The sequence below is a fragment of the Ictalurus punctatus genome, chromosome 25, assembly GCF_001660625.3.
Source record: "Ictalurus punctatus breed USDA103 chromosome 25, Coco_2.0, whole genome shotgun sequence".
NCBI classification, from domain to species: Eukaryota; Metazoa; Chordata; class Actinopteri; order Siluriformes; family Ictaluridae; genus Ictalurus; species Ictalurus punctatus.
In genome coordinates, this window is record NC_030440.2 from 4384611 (window position 1) to 4400282 (window position 15672).

Consider the following 15672-nt stretch of genomic DNA (forward strand, 5'->3'; position numbering starts at 1 on the left):
TGTATGTCATAGCAAAACAGGCATGAATAAAAAAAATCTGATTATCAAATAATAATCGTAATTAATTTAATTGTAAACATAATTCTTTACAGGGGGGCATGGTGGCTTAGTGGTTAGCACATTTTCCTCGCACCTCTCAGGCTGGAGGTTGAAATCTTGCCTCCACCCTCTGTCAGTTTGCATGCTCTCCCCATGCTTTGGGGGTTTCCTGCAGGTACTCCGGTATCCTCCCCCTGTCCAAAAACATGTGCTGTAGGCTGATTGGCATTCCCAAATTGTCCACAGTGTGTGAATGTATGTGTAATTGTGCCCTGCGATAGGTTGGGACCCCATCCAGGGTGTCCACTGCCTTGTGCCCCTTGTTCCCTGGGATAGGCTCCAGGTTCCCAACCACCCTGTGTAGGATAAGCCATACAGAAAATGGATGGATGGATGGATGCTAGGGATGCACCGAATGTTCGGCAACCGAAATTATTCGGCCGAAAATAGCAAAAAAAACATTTTCAGTGTTCGGCTGAATAAGTGAAAAGGCCAAATAAATTTGACCGAACAGTGACGTGTTTGATGCAACCAGAGTGAGACGTGCGAATGTCATGACCTCGATGAGGGGACACGTGCATGCACGAGCTGTGGACACGTGCATTTGTTTTGTTTCTGTTCCGGTGCATATTTCTGTCACGTCGCAAGACGTAAGGGAGTAGAGTATGGAAGCAGGTAAAGACGTATTTATTTAAGGGCAGGCAGACAAATCCTATATCTACTATAATACTTTGCGAGGTGTACAGGGACGCGAGCGGTATATATCCCAAATATAATCAGCCGTATATAACTGAATAGAACCATTTATTGTACTCTTGTCAGTGCATTTTTAATGCACTTTTTAGTTGTAGTCTACATTCTTTCAGCAGTCAGTTATAGGCCTAACATCGGCTATTCAAGGGGGCTCAAAGATGACCACATCAAAATATTTTTATTTTACTCATTTATTTATTTAAATAAATATTGTGCCTTGTTGGTAGCCTATGCCTGCTGGAATGAAAAAAAAAATGTTCAGTGTTAAATAAATATTTTGAAATTGTAGTTTTTGTAATTGATTTTTTTCTTGGAAAAGCAAGACAAAATAGTAAAAAACACATTTTGACTATTTAATTTATGCATTGGTGAAAAAATGGCAAAATAAATGGAAAAAACACAAAAAAACGTGTTCGGTATTTGGCCTTCGGCCAGGTTTTTCATTATATTCGGTTTCAGCTTCGGCCAAGAATTTTCATTTCGGTGCATCCCTAATAGAACCATATAATTCTTTACAATTCGGCATTAATGTTGTCTTAAATGGTGTATTGTTCAGTGGAATTGGAATGAAATCTCTAATAGCTGTACGTTTTTTCTCCCTTTGAGATATCTGTGAAAGAAAAACATATTACAACCTGGAATTTTCATAACTATGTATAAGGTTTTCCCACCCACCACACTATTGACTACGTTTACATGGACAGCAGTAATCTAATTATTGACCTTACTCTGAGTAAGATAATAATGTGATTAAGGTGTTCACATGAGTCGATTTTAGAATACTCCTGTCATGTTCCCGTTTTACATGTTTTAGAACATAATTAGATTAACAGCCCGCGTCATTATGCCACCGCGCCACGCTGTCCGACGTCCCTCCAGAATTTCTCGTATCAACATACAGTTCGTCTTCGTTATGGAACCGTATTCAGTTTTGGGTGTTTTTATTTAGACAACTGCTTGAAGCGGTGGGTGTGTCCCAAACTGCGTAGTTACCGTCTATATAGTAGCCGAGATAGATGTATTTTTCCCCATGACAGGCCTATAGTAGGAAAGTATGCGATTTGAGACACAGCCGAACTCTCTTGTTCGCCGTAAAACGTAAAACTGCCGTGTGTGATCGTGTCCTGTCGCAAAATGCGGTGAAAACTCCCACACGACGTTCATAATTTGATTACGGTGTTTACATGTCTGTAATACATGTGCATAATGCGACTAAAACAGGAGTACTCCACCTGTCTTAATTAGATTATTGCTTACTTCAATTATGACCTTAATTAGATTAAGGTAAGTAAAAATTGCTGTTTACATGCTAGTTTCTTAATTAGAGTATGGTCTTAATCGGATTAAGAGTGGATTATTGTTGTCCATGTAAACGCAGTTATTGACTGTTTTGGTCAAATGCACTTGCATAATGTAAACACATTATAAACACATGTTCATATATGTATAGTCTCAGTTTAGTCTGTATTATTAAATTTAAAGTGGAACTATTTTATCTGCATGATTTTCAGTTGATGGATTAAATTCTGTTTACAACTCTAGAGTGATGCCAAATTGTGCGAAGGAAAAAAAATCATTCTGGTTGTCTTTGATGACATTCTGATTACTTATAAATGAGTACAAAAACCCAAGACATAAATATCATGTCTTGGTTGATTTGGAATAAAGTTTTTTTGTTGTTGTTGTTTTTGGTTTTTATTTAAGATTTATGCAAAGGCTAATATCAAGCATAATAAGCATGGATTGTAGAACAACAGAGTGTTGAATTAACACAATTTAGTCTCTGTGTAGTTCATTTCAGGTCATGTTTTCACTGTATGAAAGATCAGTTTCTACATATCAGTTCCCATTAATTTATATTTTGTGACACAAATGTACTTCTTGGGCCACTTCCAACGCAAACCCTGCAATTCAGCACTGAATCTTTGCCTCTTGTACATAAATCACTCATATGTATTCACATGTACAGTATTCATCCATCCATATCCATGTCGTCCTTCTATCTAGAACCTTCCATTATAGCCATTACAGTTAATGTTCTATTATAGGAGGCAAACAGCATCTTTGTTGCCATTTCATGATCAGACAAACAATCAAGTTCACAATTATGGTGATAAGGACAAACCCTCAATGCTCTTCATCATGAAAGCTGTTATTTAAATAAAATATAAAAAAAACTCTCCACATCTTCACACCTGAAAGTAAAAGGCATCAGTGTGTGGGCTTGACTGCCAGGACAGTGATTTAAAAATGTGTCTGCCCAGGAGAAATAGATCTCTCCCTGCCAAGGATAGAAATAAATGGCTTTGCTGGGAGGGCCTTATGGTGCATTACCATCCCATAATTTTGTCCCCAAAATATTTATGGGTCTTCAGGCAAGAAAAGCTCAGTATGACTTCCATTTTAACAAGTCTGCGCAGTATTGTAGGAGTGGCTAGCTATGCTGTGATCCATCATCTCTGCAGGTACAAATGACAAAAATGCTAATTGGATTTTTATGTATCGCTAACACATCGGACCACTGTCAACATGTAAATCACTATGTTTTAATGTTGCTACAGCATAAATACTTTTTTTTTTCCAACTATAAAAATAAGTTGACTGGTTAATTAATAGAATTAATCCAGTTTGCAGGAAACAAACTTGTGCAGAAAGAAGTCTTCAGATCAGCATATCTAATGGGAAAAAGTCTAAAAAAGAGATCTCCTTGTTATCTCTATAGTTTCTTCTAGCAATGAGAAATTGAATTAAAAGGGAGCTGTTTGCTTGATGTGTCAAGCCCATTCAAATATATTACCCAGTTTAAAGAGAAGTATACTAGTGTATTTTTTAGATGCTAGATAAAGTGCTTGGATTAAAAAGTACACTTTAGTACTTTTTTATATGCTAGCATGTGTAAGTAGGGAACTAAACTATTCTATATTCAAAGTTATAGATGAAGTAATACTGGTTACATAAAAATAAAAAATAAAAAAGTATTTGTGTATACTAACTTCTCAGGTGTACTTTTTGTTTAATTGTCCTCACTAAATTATAACTGTAAATTTTACAAGAGCAAGATTTAATGTTATACAACGATGTTACGAACACCATAATATTCCATAATAAATGTACATATCAAGTATTTACATTTGTATTTGCAGACAATCCAATTCCAGTGTCCCGGTCTATTTCTCCTAGTTCTATAAATTTTCTTGGAGAAGCATTTGTGACAAAGTTGATACTTGAATGAAACAAAAGTGTGAATCCCTTCTAAATCTATTGGAATATCAGATATTTTTGTCTAGGATATTAGGAGCAACTGTGGATTGTCAGAAAGTCATGCTGAGAGTAAAGATCTCATCAGACACTTCCTGATAATTAAGACTGCAGAAAAAAGGCAGAGGGCATGTGCATACATGTCATTAGAGGCTTTGGGCTCATCAGAGGGCAGGACAGCACATTCACAAGGCCATGAAATATGTGAACCATAGCCTTAGGCAAAGCTCATTAGAGAAAACCAGTCGAACCCAAACAAAAAAACACTGAATATTAGGAACACATGGTAATGATGTCCATTCTTGCTAATGTGAAATTTCATATAATTCATTCTCTGCTGTACAACAGCATATCACTGAGGTTAAAATGGTCCGTCATTAATCATTCCATTATAAAGCTGTTTTCCTTTTATATTAGAAGAAAAAAAAACTATTGTCCTTGAACCATGTTTTCTAAAATACACATAGGGACAGTTCAAACTAAAAGGACATGTACACAATTTACCTTGGCTCCAAATTTAGTCAACCAGTACATTTTTGGTGTCCTCCGTTTGCATGTTTAGGTTGGCTCTGAAGCTACGAGGCTAATGTACACTAGCTAGCAAGTTTATAGCCACCTGTTTAGCAAACACTGTATGTGAAGTGATCTTACTACTGCTCACATTGCACAATTCAGTCCCTGAATGTGGCAGAAATCATGTGAAACAAAGAAGCCGGTCACTCATAAATGGGAAATACTGTATGAACACACTGCACAAGCTAGCTAATGACTGAGGCTAATAATTTGTGTAGCTAGCTTGTAAGTATGAATTATTTTATACAGGCAGTTTTAATGGTACAGTGACAGCAGAAATAATCTGAACATTTACCTTAGATTATTTGGTAAATTACCTGAAAAAGACTCCTAGAATTATGCTGTAATTGTAGTTAGTCAACCACAAACCTACATTTTTTAGCTTCTGCCATATTAAGAAACACTCGAATCGTGGAGGTGATAGAAATCAAATAACAGCAAAGCCTACAGCACCAGTGGATATGGTGACTGAACAATATGAATAAGCAATACTGCTGATTAGGGGGGGAATCATTGATTGACTTTTGCAAACTGTTTTTCACACAAAATTGGCAGCAGTAGTCTACCTTAGGCATCTATGCAAAGCAGATCATGAAACTGAACTTCATGTACACTTCCTATGCCAGATGCTTAGCAGCAGCAATGTTGGAGACAGTGGGGACATAAGTTATCAGCTATCTTAAGTTTTAAATGCTTAAAAGCCAAAACCCATGGAGATATCAACATTTTACAACCAACACCAAACCTGAAGGAACATATACAGGTGAGCCATTAGTTAGCTGAGTGAGCTAGACTAGCTAGCTAGATCTTTTAATGCTTTACAGAATGAAAGCGTTGTATTAAACTTAAGATATCACTTCGATGTTGAGTTAAATCTAGAATATAAGTGCTGTTACAACCAGGTAACATTCAGGATAACATGCAAGGAGAATCTTTGTTAAATAACTAACAATATAGCTGGAAACTTGTATGAATTAACATGAGCTAGCTAGCCTGGTAATGTTAACTTTCTTTATTTGAGATAGTATTTACTTTATTTGAGATAGTATTTACTTCAACACAAGTGATTTTTTAATTTGTTCAAAATTGGATTCCTTAAATATAGACCAGTTCCACATGCACAAAAAATGTATATGTTATTACTTTTTACCAGACGTCTTACTTTTACTCATCAGTATGTTTTGCACTATTTCCACCACCTCAATACACAACATCTGATTTAATTTTATGACATTCCTGACATTTATTAGGCATTATTTATCCTCTCACTCAGTTGGATTCACAGACCATTGGCATTCTATTCAACATGCTATTTAGCTATGAGGCTTTGTATTTAGCTATGAGCTATATTGTCAACAAAATTATGTTTGAATTGCTTGTACATGAACAGTTTCATTAAACGGCAGAGTGAGTCCATATAAAATAATGTAAAATAAATAAATGGATATATTATTATCATCCGAATAATAATTCCGGTGGCTGTCGCTAAGTAATACCAAACTATGAAGAAGGTGATTCTAGCATCAAGATGTACCTACAATTCTTTTTATCTCTGTGATGTCTTTTGTTTATTTTTTTATAGATGTCATACAGTGTCAGATATCACATAAGCAAAGCCATTTGAGCTTAATCGGCTCAACGTAGCTTTGAAGTGAATGTATGATCATTTGTGCAATCACAGTGCTAAACTGATTTACTTAACTATATTAGCCTTTTAGGGCCAATAAAAAAAACTAAAGAAGTAAATTTATGCATCAGTCATGTGTTGAAGTATAATGGGAACATTGTGTAAATTGTATTTTTTTAGCCAAAATGTTCCTTTAATAAATATTTCAGTGAAACTCATTAGTGGAACCTGAGGCAAAATCAGGAAAATGAACATCATGACTCGTACATATATGAAATTATTTCACCTTTACATACCATTATAGCTCTTTTTGAAGAATTTCACAAGTTTAGTACAGTTGTAGACCAATGTGGTGAAAATGTCATAATTGAGAACATGTGTTGTGTTCATATTTCTAAACTTTCTGAATGTGTGCATTCAACATAAGTCAAACATGCTGTATATGTTTACTGTTCAAGTGGTTAACGCTTTGAGAAAACTGTTGCTCCTCAACTGGGAAATATGAAAACACATGAAAAGGCCAGTGTTTTAGGTAGCTAACATGTAACCATGAAGTATTTTATATGGGCAGTTTTATAGGTACAATGACAGAGGAAAGGTGCCAAAATCCTCATGAATATGAAAATTTTCCTCAGATTTCCTCGTTTTCCTCAGTAAATTTAAAATATTCAAGGAATCCAGTCAAATCTCAGTGTGTACAGGGCAAGGCCGAAAACTGCTTCTGAATGCTCATGATCTTCAATCCCTCAGACGTCACTGTCTTAAAAAATTGTAATTATTCTGTAATATCCTGATTTCTTAAAATGGGCTCGGGAATACTTATACGGGTAAATATTTGTCAATCGACACCATTCGCCATTCATGTTAACGCTTTACTATGCAAAGCAGAAGTCATACATCAACACTGGCCAGAAGCTCTGCCCACTTCTCTGAGCTCGATCACATCTAAGATGGACAGTGTAATTGTGTTTTGTGGTCAGATGAGTCAACATTTTAAATAGTTTTTGGACAAAACAGCCGTCATGTTCTCCGGGCCAAAGAGGAAAAGGACCATCCAAGCTGTTATCAGCATCAGGTCCAAAAGCCAGCGTCTGTTATGGTATGGGGGTGTGTCATTGCCCATGGCATGGGTAACTTGCACATCTGTGAGGGCATCATTAATGCAGAAAGATATGTAACCATTGTGGAGCAACATATGCTGCCATCCAGAGCAGGACATCACCAAACCACATCCTGCCCAGATTATAAGCGCATGGTTGCATAAACAGAGAGTGCGGGTGATAACATGGCCTGCCTGCAGTCCTGACCTGTCTCTGATTGAGAATGTGTGGCACATTATGAAGTGCAAAATAAGGCAACGAAAACCCTGTACAGTTGCCCAGCTGAAGAAATGCATAATGGATGAATGGGGGAAAATTCCGCTTGCTAAACGTAACAAACTGGTGCCTTCACTCAGCGTCCAAAATGCTTAATAAGTGTTATTAATAGAAAAGTTGATGTTACACAGCGGTAAACAGTCGACTGTCCCAACTTTTTTGGAGTGTGTTGCAGTCATCAGATTTGAAATGAGTGAATATTTTCAAAAATAAATGAAATTCACAAAGTAAAACATCTAATAATGTGTTAATAATGTGTTTTCAATATAGTACAGAGTGAACTGAATTTTCAGATGACTCTTTTTGTTTATTTGGGGTTTTTTTTTGCATTTTCCATACATGTTTTTCGGAATTGGGGTTGTATATGGACGCTTGTCATAAATATGTCACTACCCAATTTGAATGTAGAACTCTGTGTGTGGAATATAGCTTATTATAACTCTGGTCCTGGAAAGGAATGGAAACCCCATTTTCACAGATAATAATCTCTTTGCTTTAATACACATTTATTCACGGCATCTCGGCTAAAATATGGAATGGACATAACCTTTGTGATGTGACCGTTGGGGATGAGTTGTTTCATCAAATATTTAGCACATAGTACCACCTGCTGGTCAAAATGTACTTTGTAATTTGCATTCAAATACAGTTTGAGATCAACTCTGTGACTGTTGATGCTTTAAAAGCAGTGAAACTGAACAAATCAACCCATATAACAAACACAATGAATTACTGAGAAGACACAGTTTATGTGCTGTTTACTTGCCTGTTGAACTGTACATTAAAACCAATTACACATGTGCTGCATTCATAAAGCACCTAATACTAACAGTATGATGATCAAATTAGCGTATTAGAGATGCACCCTGTCTTTTGTCTTTTTTGAAAGATTAGTGATTGTTTCTTGAATTTTCCTGATTTGTACTGTACATTCTTTTTGATTTATTGCTGTCACAATTTGGCCCAGTTATTTCACACCCAGCTATATATCGCTCCATTTGTCCTGGCTAATCTTCTGCAAGGTGAGAAAAGAAATAGCATAAGAGTTTACCTGGCTTTGAGATAAATCATTGAACTGTGAACATGCTTGAAGAAAGCACTACAAGGGATAAGAGGCATATGTTTTTCTTTCTTAGGATGAGCAGCAATGAAGATTCACGTGTTCCCAAGTTTTGTTATCTACTTTCTGTTGTATGTATTGAAATTCTTAATAATCAGCATAAAAATACTTCAGTATAGCCCATATATATATATATATATATATATATATATATTACAAATCAGTCATTTATATCTATCATCCTCCCTCACTAAATATTTTAGATTCTCACGTTCTTAGTCTTACCAGCTATTCAGTAGACTTCCTAAATGTCACCTAAAAAGTCACTTGATTTGAAGATTATAACACTGTCATATTAAATAATAAATTGATTGAAGTAGTAGTTCCCCAAATATTATGTCATTATACAAGAAAAATGGCTTGTGGAACCTCATTGGCTCTTAGATTTTATGATGCAATAAATAAGTTTTTCCTGTCATAAATTTAATAGTAAGTCAATTTTTCATTCTTTTTCACTCTGTAACTGTTTTTTTGTTTTGTTTTGTTTTTTTTGTTTTTTTTAATGCATCAGTACCATCAATACTCTGGTTTTATTGGCCAATCCATTGTCACTCATGGTAAGAAGTAGCCTTCTGCCCAGTTGTTGTTCCCTCAGCTGCTATAAAGTAAATGATAACAGACTAACATTTTGCAGATGTTCTTTAAGAGTAAACTATAAATTGACTGCTGTGGTATTAGAGATATAAAACACTTGAATTTGTGCTGTTATAGGTAAATGTTGTAATATGTTGTAACATAACTGCTTTGTGTCAGTCAGCATCACACAAACAAAATCTTGGATGATTTTCTTAAAATGCATTGTTCTTGTAATGTGTTCCTCCTTACATATCACACATCCTTACTGCACACTAATTAATTTCAGTAATTTTTTAAAAGCACATTTTATTTTTATAGTTAAGATGCAGTATAAAAACATTTCAGGATAGACTCAATGTATTAATATTGACTTAACTATTGCCCTGCATCAACAAAACCTAAGGCGGACCAAAAAAAGTTGAACACCTCAGTGGTCGGATAAAAATCAAAAATCAGGTTCACAACCGAGTGAAAAGCAGTAGGGTACTGAGAGAGGAGCTGATTAAAGCTTTGGTCCTCAGGAGGAACCACTCACCAGATCCGAGATGAAGGAAAAATACTTTCTAATGAGAAATCACGGTTTCAGCTCTAAACCTTAAGAAAAAGAGAGGTCCCATAATGCACTGCATACAGATACAGGATGTGCGCTCAGTGACATCACAAGTTGAGACGCTTAAAACATCACATCACATCACATCACTCTGACATGGGTATAAACAGCAGAATTTAATCTGAACAACTTCCCATTTGAAATCGTTGAAATATGACAAATGTACATTATTCATTTCAATTTTTTTTTTAATGTTATTGCTTTACAGTAAAATGCATAATGTCAATTATAACAAGACAATACATTCATTGAAGTTAAACAGATGTTAATGGTGTCTAAGTCTACATTAAATTTATACATATTCATTTCTTTTTAATGATCATTTTCAGAATTGAGACACAAAATCCCACATCATGTTGAGCTCACAGTGCATAGGGTCACGTTCAGTTATTCTGAACTGCAATTAAATCCCCCTCAATGTTCCATATGATCATATGAATCATATGAAATGTGTTGTGTGCTTCTTTATACACAATCTTTAATATGCACTCACAACACAATCTACTTTTTGAAAAATGTATTAAGTATGCCTTGTGTATAAGTATGCATGTGTATATTTGTGTGTAACAGTACAAGAGAACATCAAAAGGACATGTGATTATGGACACTTACAGATCCAACCACACCAAAAAACTGGTACATTTCCATTTTCAGTCTCAACAGATCAACTAAATTCTTTGCTCTCAAACATGTTTTCTTAAGAGAAAAGAGATTTTCATTCAAAACAAAGAGTCAAAGAAAAGTCCGAGACAGCTGAGAATTCAGCATCATCATTATCTAGGCGTAGAAAATGGCACTAGAGAAATTTTTCCCTGCCCATGAAATTAAACCCCATGCAAGCTGCCATTCAAACATTAAAGAATCTGAGTCTCTGGGAAGGAAGAGTACATGTATTACAACAGTGTGAGTGAGGTCATGTCCTCCCATTCATAGATAGCAGCTTCAGAACTACAAAAAAACAAAAACAAACAAACAAACAAAAAAAAAAAACACGTCTTACAGTCTCATCATGTCTCATGTTGGAGAAGTGGAGGGACAACAATTCAAGTCTTTCACGAATGGGAAAGATGGGAACTATAATGCCCGTCCTCCTTGCATAGTGCCTCCACCCAGCACTTCCTTCTCAATCCTAAACAGCTACTAAATCGAGCATCCTGATGAAAAGTGTTTCATGTTTATCCTTCATGCTAAGACATGAAAGCGATGCTCATGTTGAGATTGCATATTGTTCAGCAACCATCACACAAAAATTAGACATGCTTTTCAAAAGTGGTGCTCGGTTTTGTGTTGTGTTGTGTTTTTGCAATATGAGGGGTAGGGGGGGGAAGTCATCCGTTTTTGTTCACTGCTGCTGGTCTGGGTTTGGTTGAGGGTCACCGAGTTGTCCCATCATGCACTGCGGATGGAGACGGGATGTGCTTTCGGCATCTGTGCTCAAAGAGAGTCATCGTTCCTAAAAACATCGCATAATCTTTCTACAGTCTTTTTAACACTCACAGAAGGAAGCAAGATACACTGATGAGAGAGGACTTGCTTAGACGCTTCTTTTAAAGTGCAAGTATCTACATGGAAAGTTGTTAAAAGAACGCAATCATCCGCCACTTCCGGGCTTCAGAGTAGCGCAAGCCCATATCTGCTAGGAGATCAAATAAAGGTCAAGATCCAACCTAGGATCCTCCACCTCCTACTCAAAACTGAACACACATACTCACACCAGTTATGCACAGATCTCACAATATGACCGTCCAGAAACTTCTGTGACTGACAAAAAAAAATCTGTTAGATGAGATGACACTTAACTGAGAAAGCATTTCCACATTCCTGCAGTTCCCTAGATTCAATAGGGAGCATTTTCATTTTTAAAAAGGACAACACATAACCCAAGAGTGGTCCGGATCTTATCTGTCCGATTTTCCTCTCTCTCTCTCTCTCTCATTTTGCATTTGTATTACAAAAAATTTAAACAAAACTATTTTCACATAGTGCTGCAAAATAGAAAAACATGCACATAGTCCAATGAGTGACGTTCGTTAAAAAAATATTAAATAGTGCCAATAAATTAATAACTAATAAATAATAAACAATAAATAACATGAAAAAAAGCAATGTAGAGCAGAAAAAAGGTGAGTTTATGTAGGACAAAGCCCACACAATCCGTATCTGACAGATCCACTCTGCAACATGAAAAGTGTCCTTTCCTCTCTTTTTTTCTTTTTAAAGAAGAGCTGCCAACAAGAAGATCCTCCTCTTGGATCATGGAGAGAATTTTTTCATGATTGAGGGCTTGGGGAATTGTTTGACAAGCTCCTGGTCACCAGAGAAACACCAAACACTGTGGACTGCTGCCATTGAGAGAACATCTCTAACTTACTGCAAGATAAAGAATGACATCCGAGTCCACTTTGAGGTAATGGTGGTTTTGACACTACAGTGGAAGACCAGCAGGAGAGAGGGAGAGAGAGCGAGAGAGAGAGTGTGTTTGGATAAGGGTTGAGAAAGGAATATCAAGAATGACAACAGGATGGAGGTGAACATTAGCAAGATATGGAGGATTGCGTGGGTTCTAATGGTCTTCCTGACACATGGGCAGGTTGACGAAGGTGAACACGTTGTACTCTATCATGATGGAGAAGCAGAGGAAGATGGCGTACAGGACCAGCACGTACACACCCAGCTTAAAGTCCAACTTCCACTTGTTGATGTGGATGCCCAAGATCTAAACACAAACAGTCACATAAAAGACAGATAGTTAAACTCAACGTTCTTAATTAAAATGGGTCTAGGCTACTTTCACACTTTAATGAAAAAAAACACTGAGTTAGAGAAGGGTTTTATTTTTTTTAGCCGAGGACCAATCAGGACTCAAACTAGGAGGCAAGCAAGATAATAAATAAATAAATAAATAAATAAATAAATACATAGATAAACAAACCACTGAGGACAATGTGCAGATACAAAAACTGTCGTTTTAATGTGTCAATATAAAGAACAATGAATAAAACACTCCTGGAAATGCTGTTACAAAAAAAGAACACATGATGAGATGGTGTGATGAGGCCTGATGCAAATTATAAGACTGTTACCACCACAAAGGTGATTACAGTAAATCCCTCATCAACATCTTTGTTTTTCTTTCTCTCTTGAATATGACCCAAAAAAAAAAAAAAAAAAAAAAAAAAAAAAAAAAAAAAAAAAAAAAAAAAAGCAGCTCATCATGTTTATCGAGAATCTGGAAAGCACAAATTCCTATGTCCTGAAGATGTTCCCATGGCAGCAAACTTACTGGCCGTTACAAAGCTCTGACACTGGAGACTCCTTCCATAAATGTTAAAGCGTCACCCTGTCAATAATGATGTTTTCCTTTGTAAAATATCAACATGGCTTTTTATCCATTGATTATAAGCCTTTGCTAATGGAGATAATATACAAAATACAAGCCATACAAGTACAAGCAAAATATATTTTACAATAAAGAAATATGCTGTGTATAGTGTTGCTTGAATGCTTGTGAACCCTTTAGAATTTTCTACATTTCTGCATAAATAAAACCTAAACGATCATCAGACTGCAATGGCCACCTCCGTAAACCAATAGAAATGTTGTGGAAGGACCTGAAGCAAGCAGTTCATGTGAGGAAACACATGAACATCCCAGAGTTCTGTACTGAGGAACGGGTTAAAATTCCTCCAAGCCGATGTGCAGGACTGATCAACAATTACTGGACGTGTTTAGTTGTAGTTATTGCTGCACAAGGGGGTCACACCAGATACTGAAAGCACTGAGAGGTTCACATATGTGAGTGGCAAAAGTATGTGAACCTCTCAGTGCTTTCAGTATCTGGTGTGACCCCCTTGTGCAGCAATAATATTGGAGTATTAATAGTATATTGGAGCAATAATAGTGTAATATTGGATCATTTTCCTCAATAAATAAATGACCAAGTATAATATTTTTGTCTCATTTGTTTAATTGAGTTCTCTTTATCTACTTTTAGTACTTGTGTGAAAATATAATGATATTACAGGTCATATTTATGCAGAAATATAGAAAATTCTAAAGGGTTCACATTGTATGGTTGACATTGCTAAGCTAACATAAGCAGAGTAAGTGTCGCCCTCATCAATCACAGACTGTTAATCAAGCATGGTGATTAGACTTCAGAACTCTGATCTGGAAACTCTGCATTTGATCATATTTCTAACTTTTTTCCCCCTCATTCAAGCTTTCCTGAATGTTTAATAGAACACTCGGGTTTGCGCTATAAACTGTATTCCCTGGGGTGTTCATATAATAGCAGCTACACACCTATTTGAAGAGTAAGTACTAAGCATACTGTTCTTTCAGCCAGAGATTGATTGCACTTGACAACTGCAGCAGTGTCTTATGAGAGCTAATAAAGTCTGTTTACATGTTCATTTGTGGACACTAAGACAACTTCAAGCTTCAATAAAGCATCTTTTTAACCAAGTCAGCAAAAGCAACTTTGTTTTGGTGTGTGTGTGTGTGTGTGTGTGTGTGTAAAATCACACCCACAGTGAGAGCGACGGAGCCAAGCAGCAGCACAACAGAGTACACTAACCCTCGACTGTTTATCATCACCTGAATGAGAGAGCAGAAAAGACCAGGTTAAGACACTTCCCCGAGAGGAACCACGCCAAACATTCCTCATGTGAGTGTAAATGGTGTTTATGCAAAAAGCTCAGTTTATTTTATGCAAAATGTTTGCAGCCAAAGACCTCCTAGCAGTTTAAAATTTAAAATTTAATCAAACCCCACTTTATAACAATCACACCAAGACTTCATTTATACATTCATTGTCAGTAAGCATTTTATCCTGGTCAGGGTCATGGTGGATTTGGAGTCTATCCTAGGAACATTGGGATACACGCCACAGGAATACCCACTGGATCTCATATACTCAGTCACATCTAGGGGGAATTTATCTTAGCCAGTCCACTTAACGCCTTTTTTTGAGATGTTGGAAGAAACCGGAGAACCCAGTGGAAATACACGCGGAGAACATGCACAGAAACTGCACACAGACAGTATTCAAACCTGGTAGGATTATAATTATCCATTCATCCATTTTCTGAACCTTTTATCCTACACATGGAGCCTGGAGCGTATCCCAGGGACAAGCCAGGGGACACTATGGACGAGGTGCCAGCCCATCGCAGGGCACAATTACACACGCACCTTTTCACACACCATTTGGTAATCCCTACAACGCAAGTCTTTGGACTGGGGGAGGAAACCAGAGTACCCGGAGGAAACCCCTGAAGAACATGCAAAGTTCACACCCATGGCGAAGGTGGGATTCGAACCCCAACCCCAGAGGTGCAAGCAAAAATTCTAACCACTAAGCCACCGTGCACCCCCACTATTATAATAACTATAAATAAAACAATAACTCTGACTCTACTTAATACTGGTCAACATCGTTATGCTTATTTAAAATAAAATAAAATAAATAAATAAATAAATAAAACTAACATTAAATCACGGGCTCCTGGTGGTTTGCAGATTTTTAGTGAACCACAGTACTATTTAAGAAACAAGATGAAATCAGTGTTTTTAAAAAACAAAAGTGATGTTAGTCATGTCCCATTTCCTCCACATCTCATTTCATATCCCTGCCATATCAGGAAGATCCCAGAGCATAGGCAGTGCTCAGCATTGTTTATGTTGATCACTGAGATGAATATATTGAGGGCTTTTAAACAAATGTGAAGACACATCC

General features: G+C 36.6%; 1 protein-coding gene across 1 annotated transcript in view; it reads right to left on the minus strand.

Annotated features, from left to right (window-relative positions):
* Positions 1-10118: 10118 nt before the first annotated feature.
* Positions 10119-15672, minus strand: part of slc24a4b (solute carrier family 24 member 4b) — a 61783-nt gene continuing 56229 nt past the window's right edge. The window contains exons 16-17 of the mRNA XM_017455444.3: positions 14466-14531; positions 10119-12648 (exon numbers count right to left, since the gene is read on the minus strand). Of these exons, the coding sequence (XP_017310933.1) occupies positions 12496-12648; positions 14466-14531 (219 nt within the window). The 3' untranslated portion in view covers positions 10119-12495. The remainder of the gene's footprint in view (positions 12649-14465; positions 14532-15672) is intronic.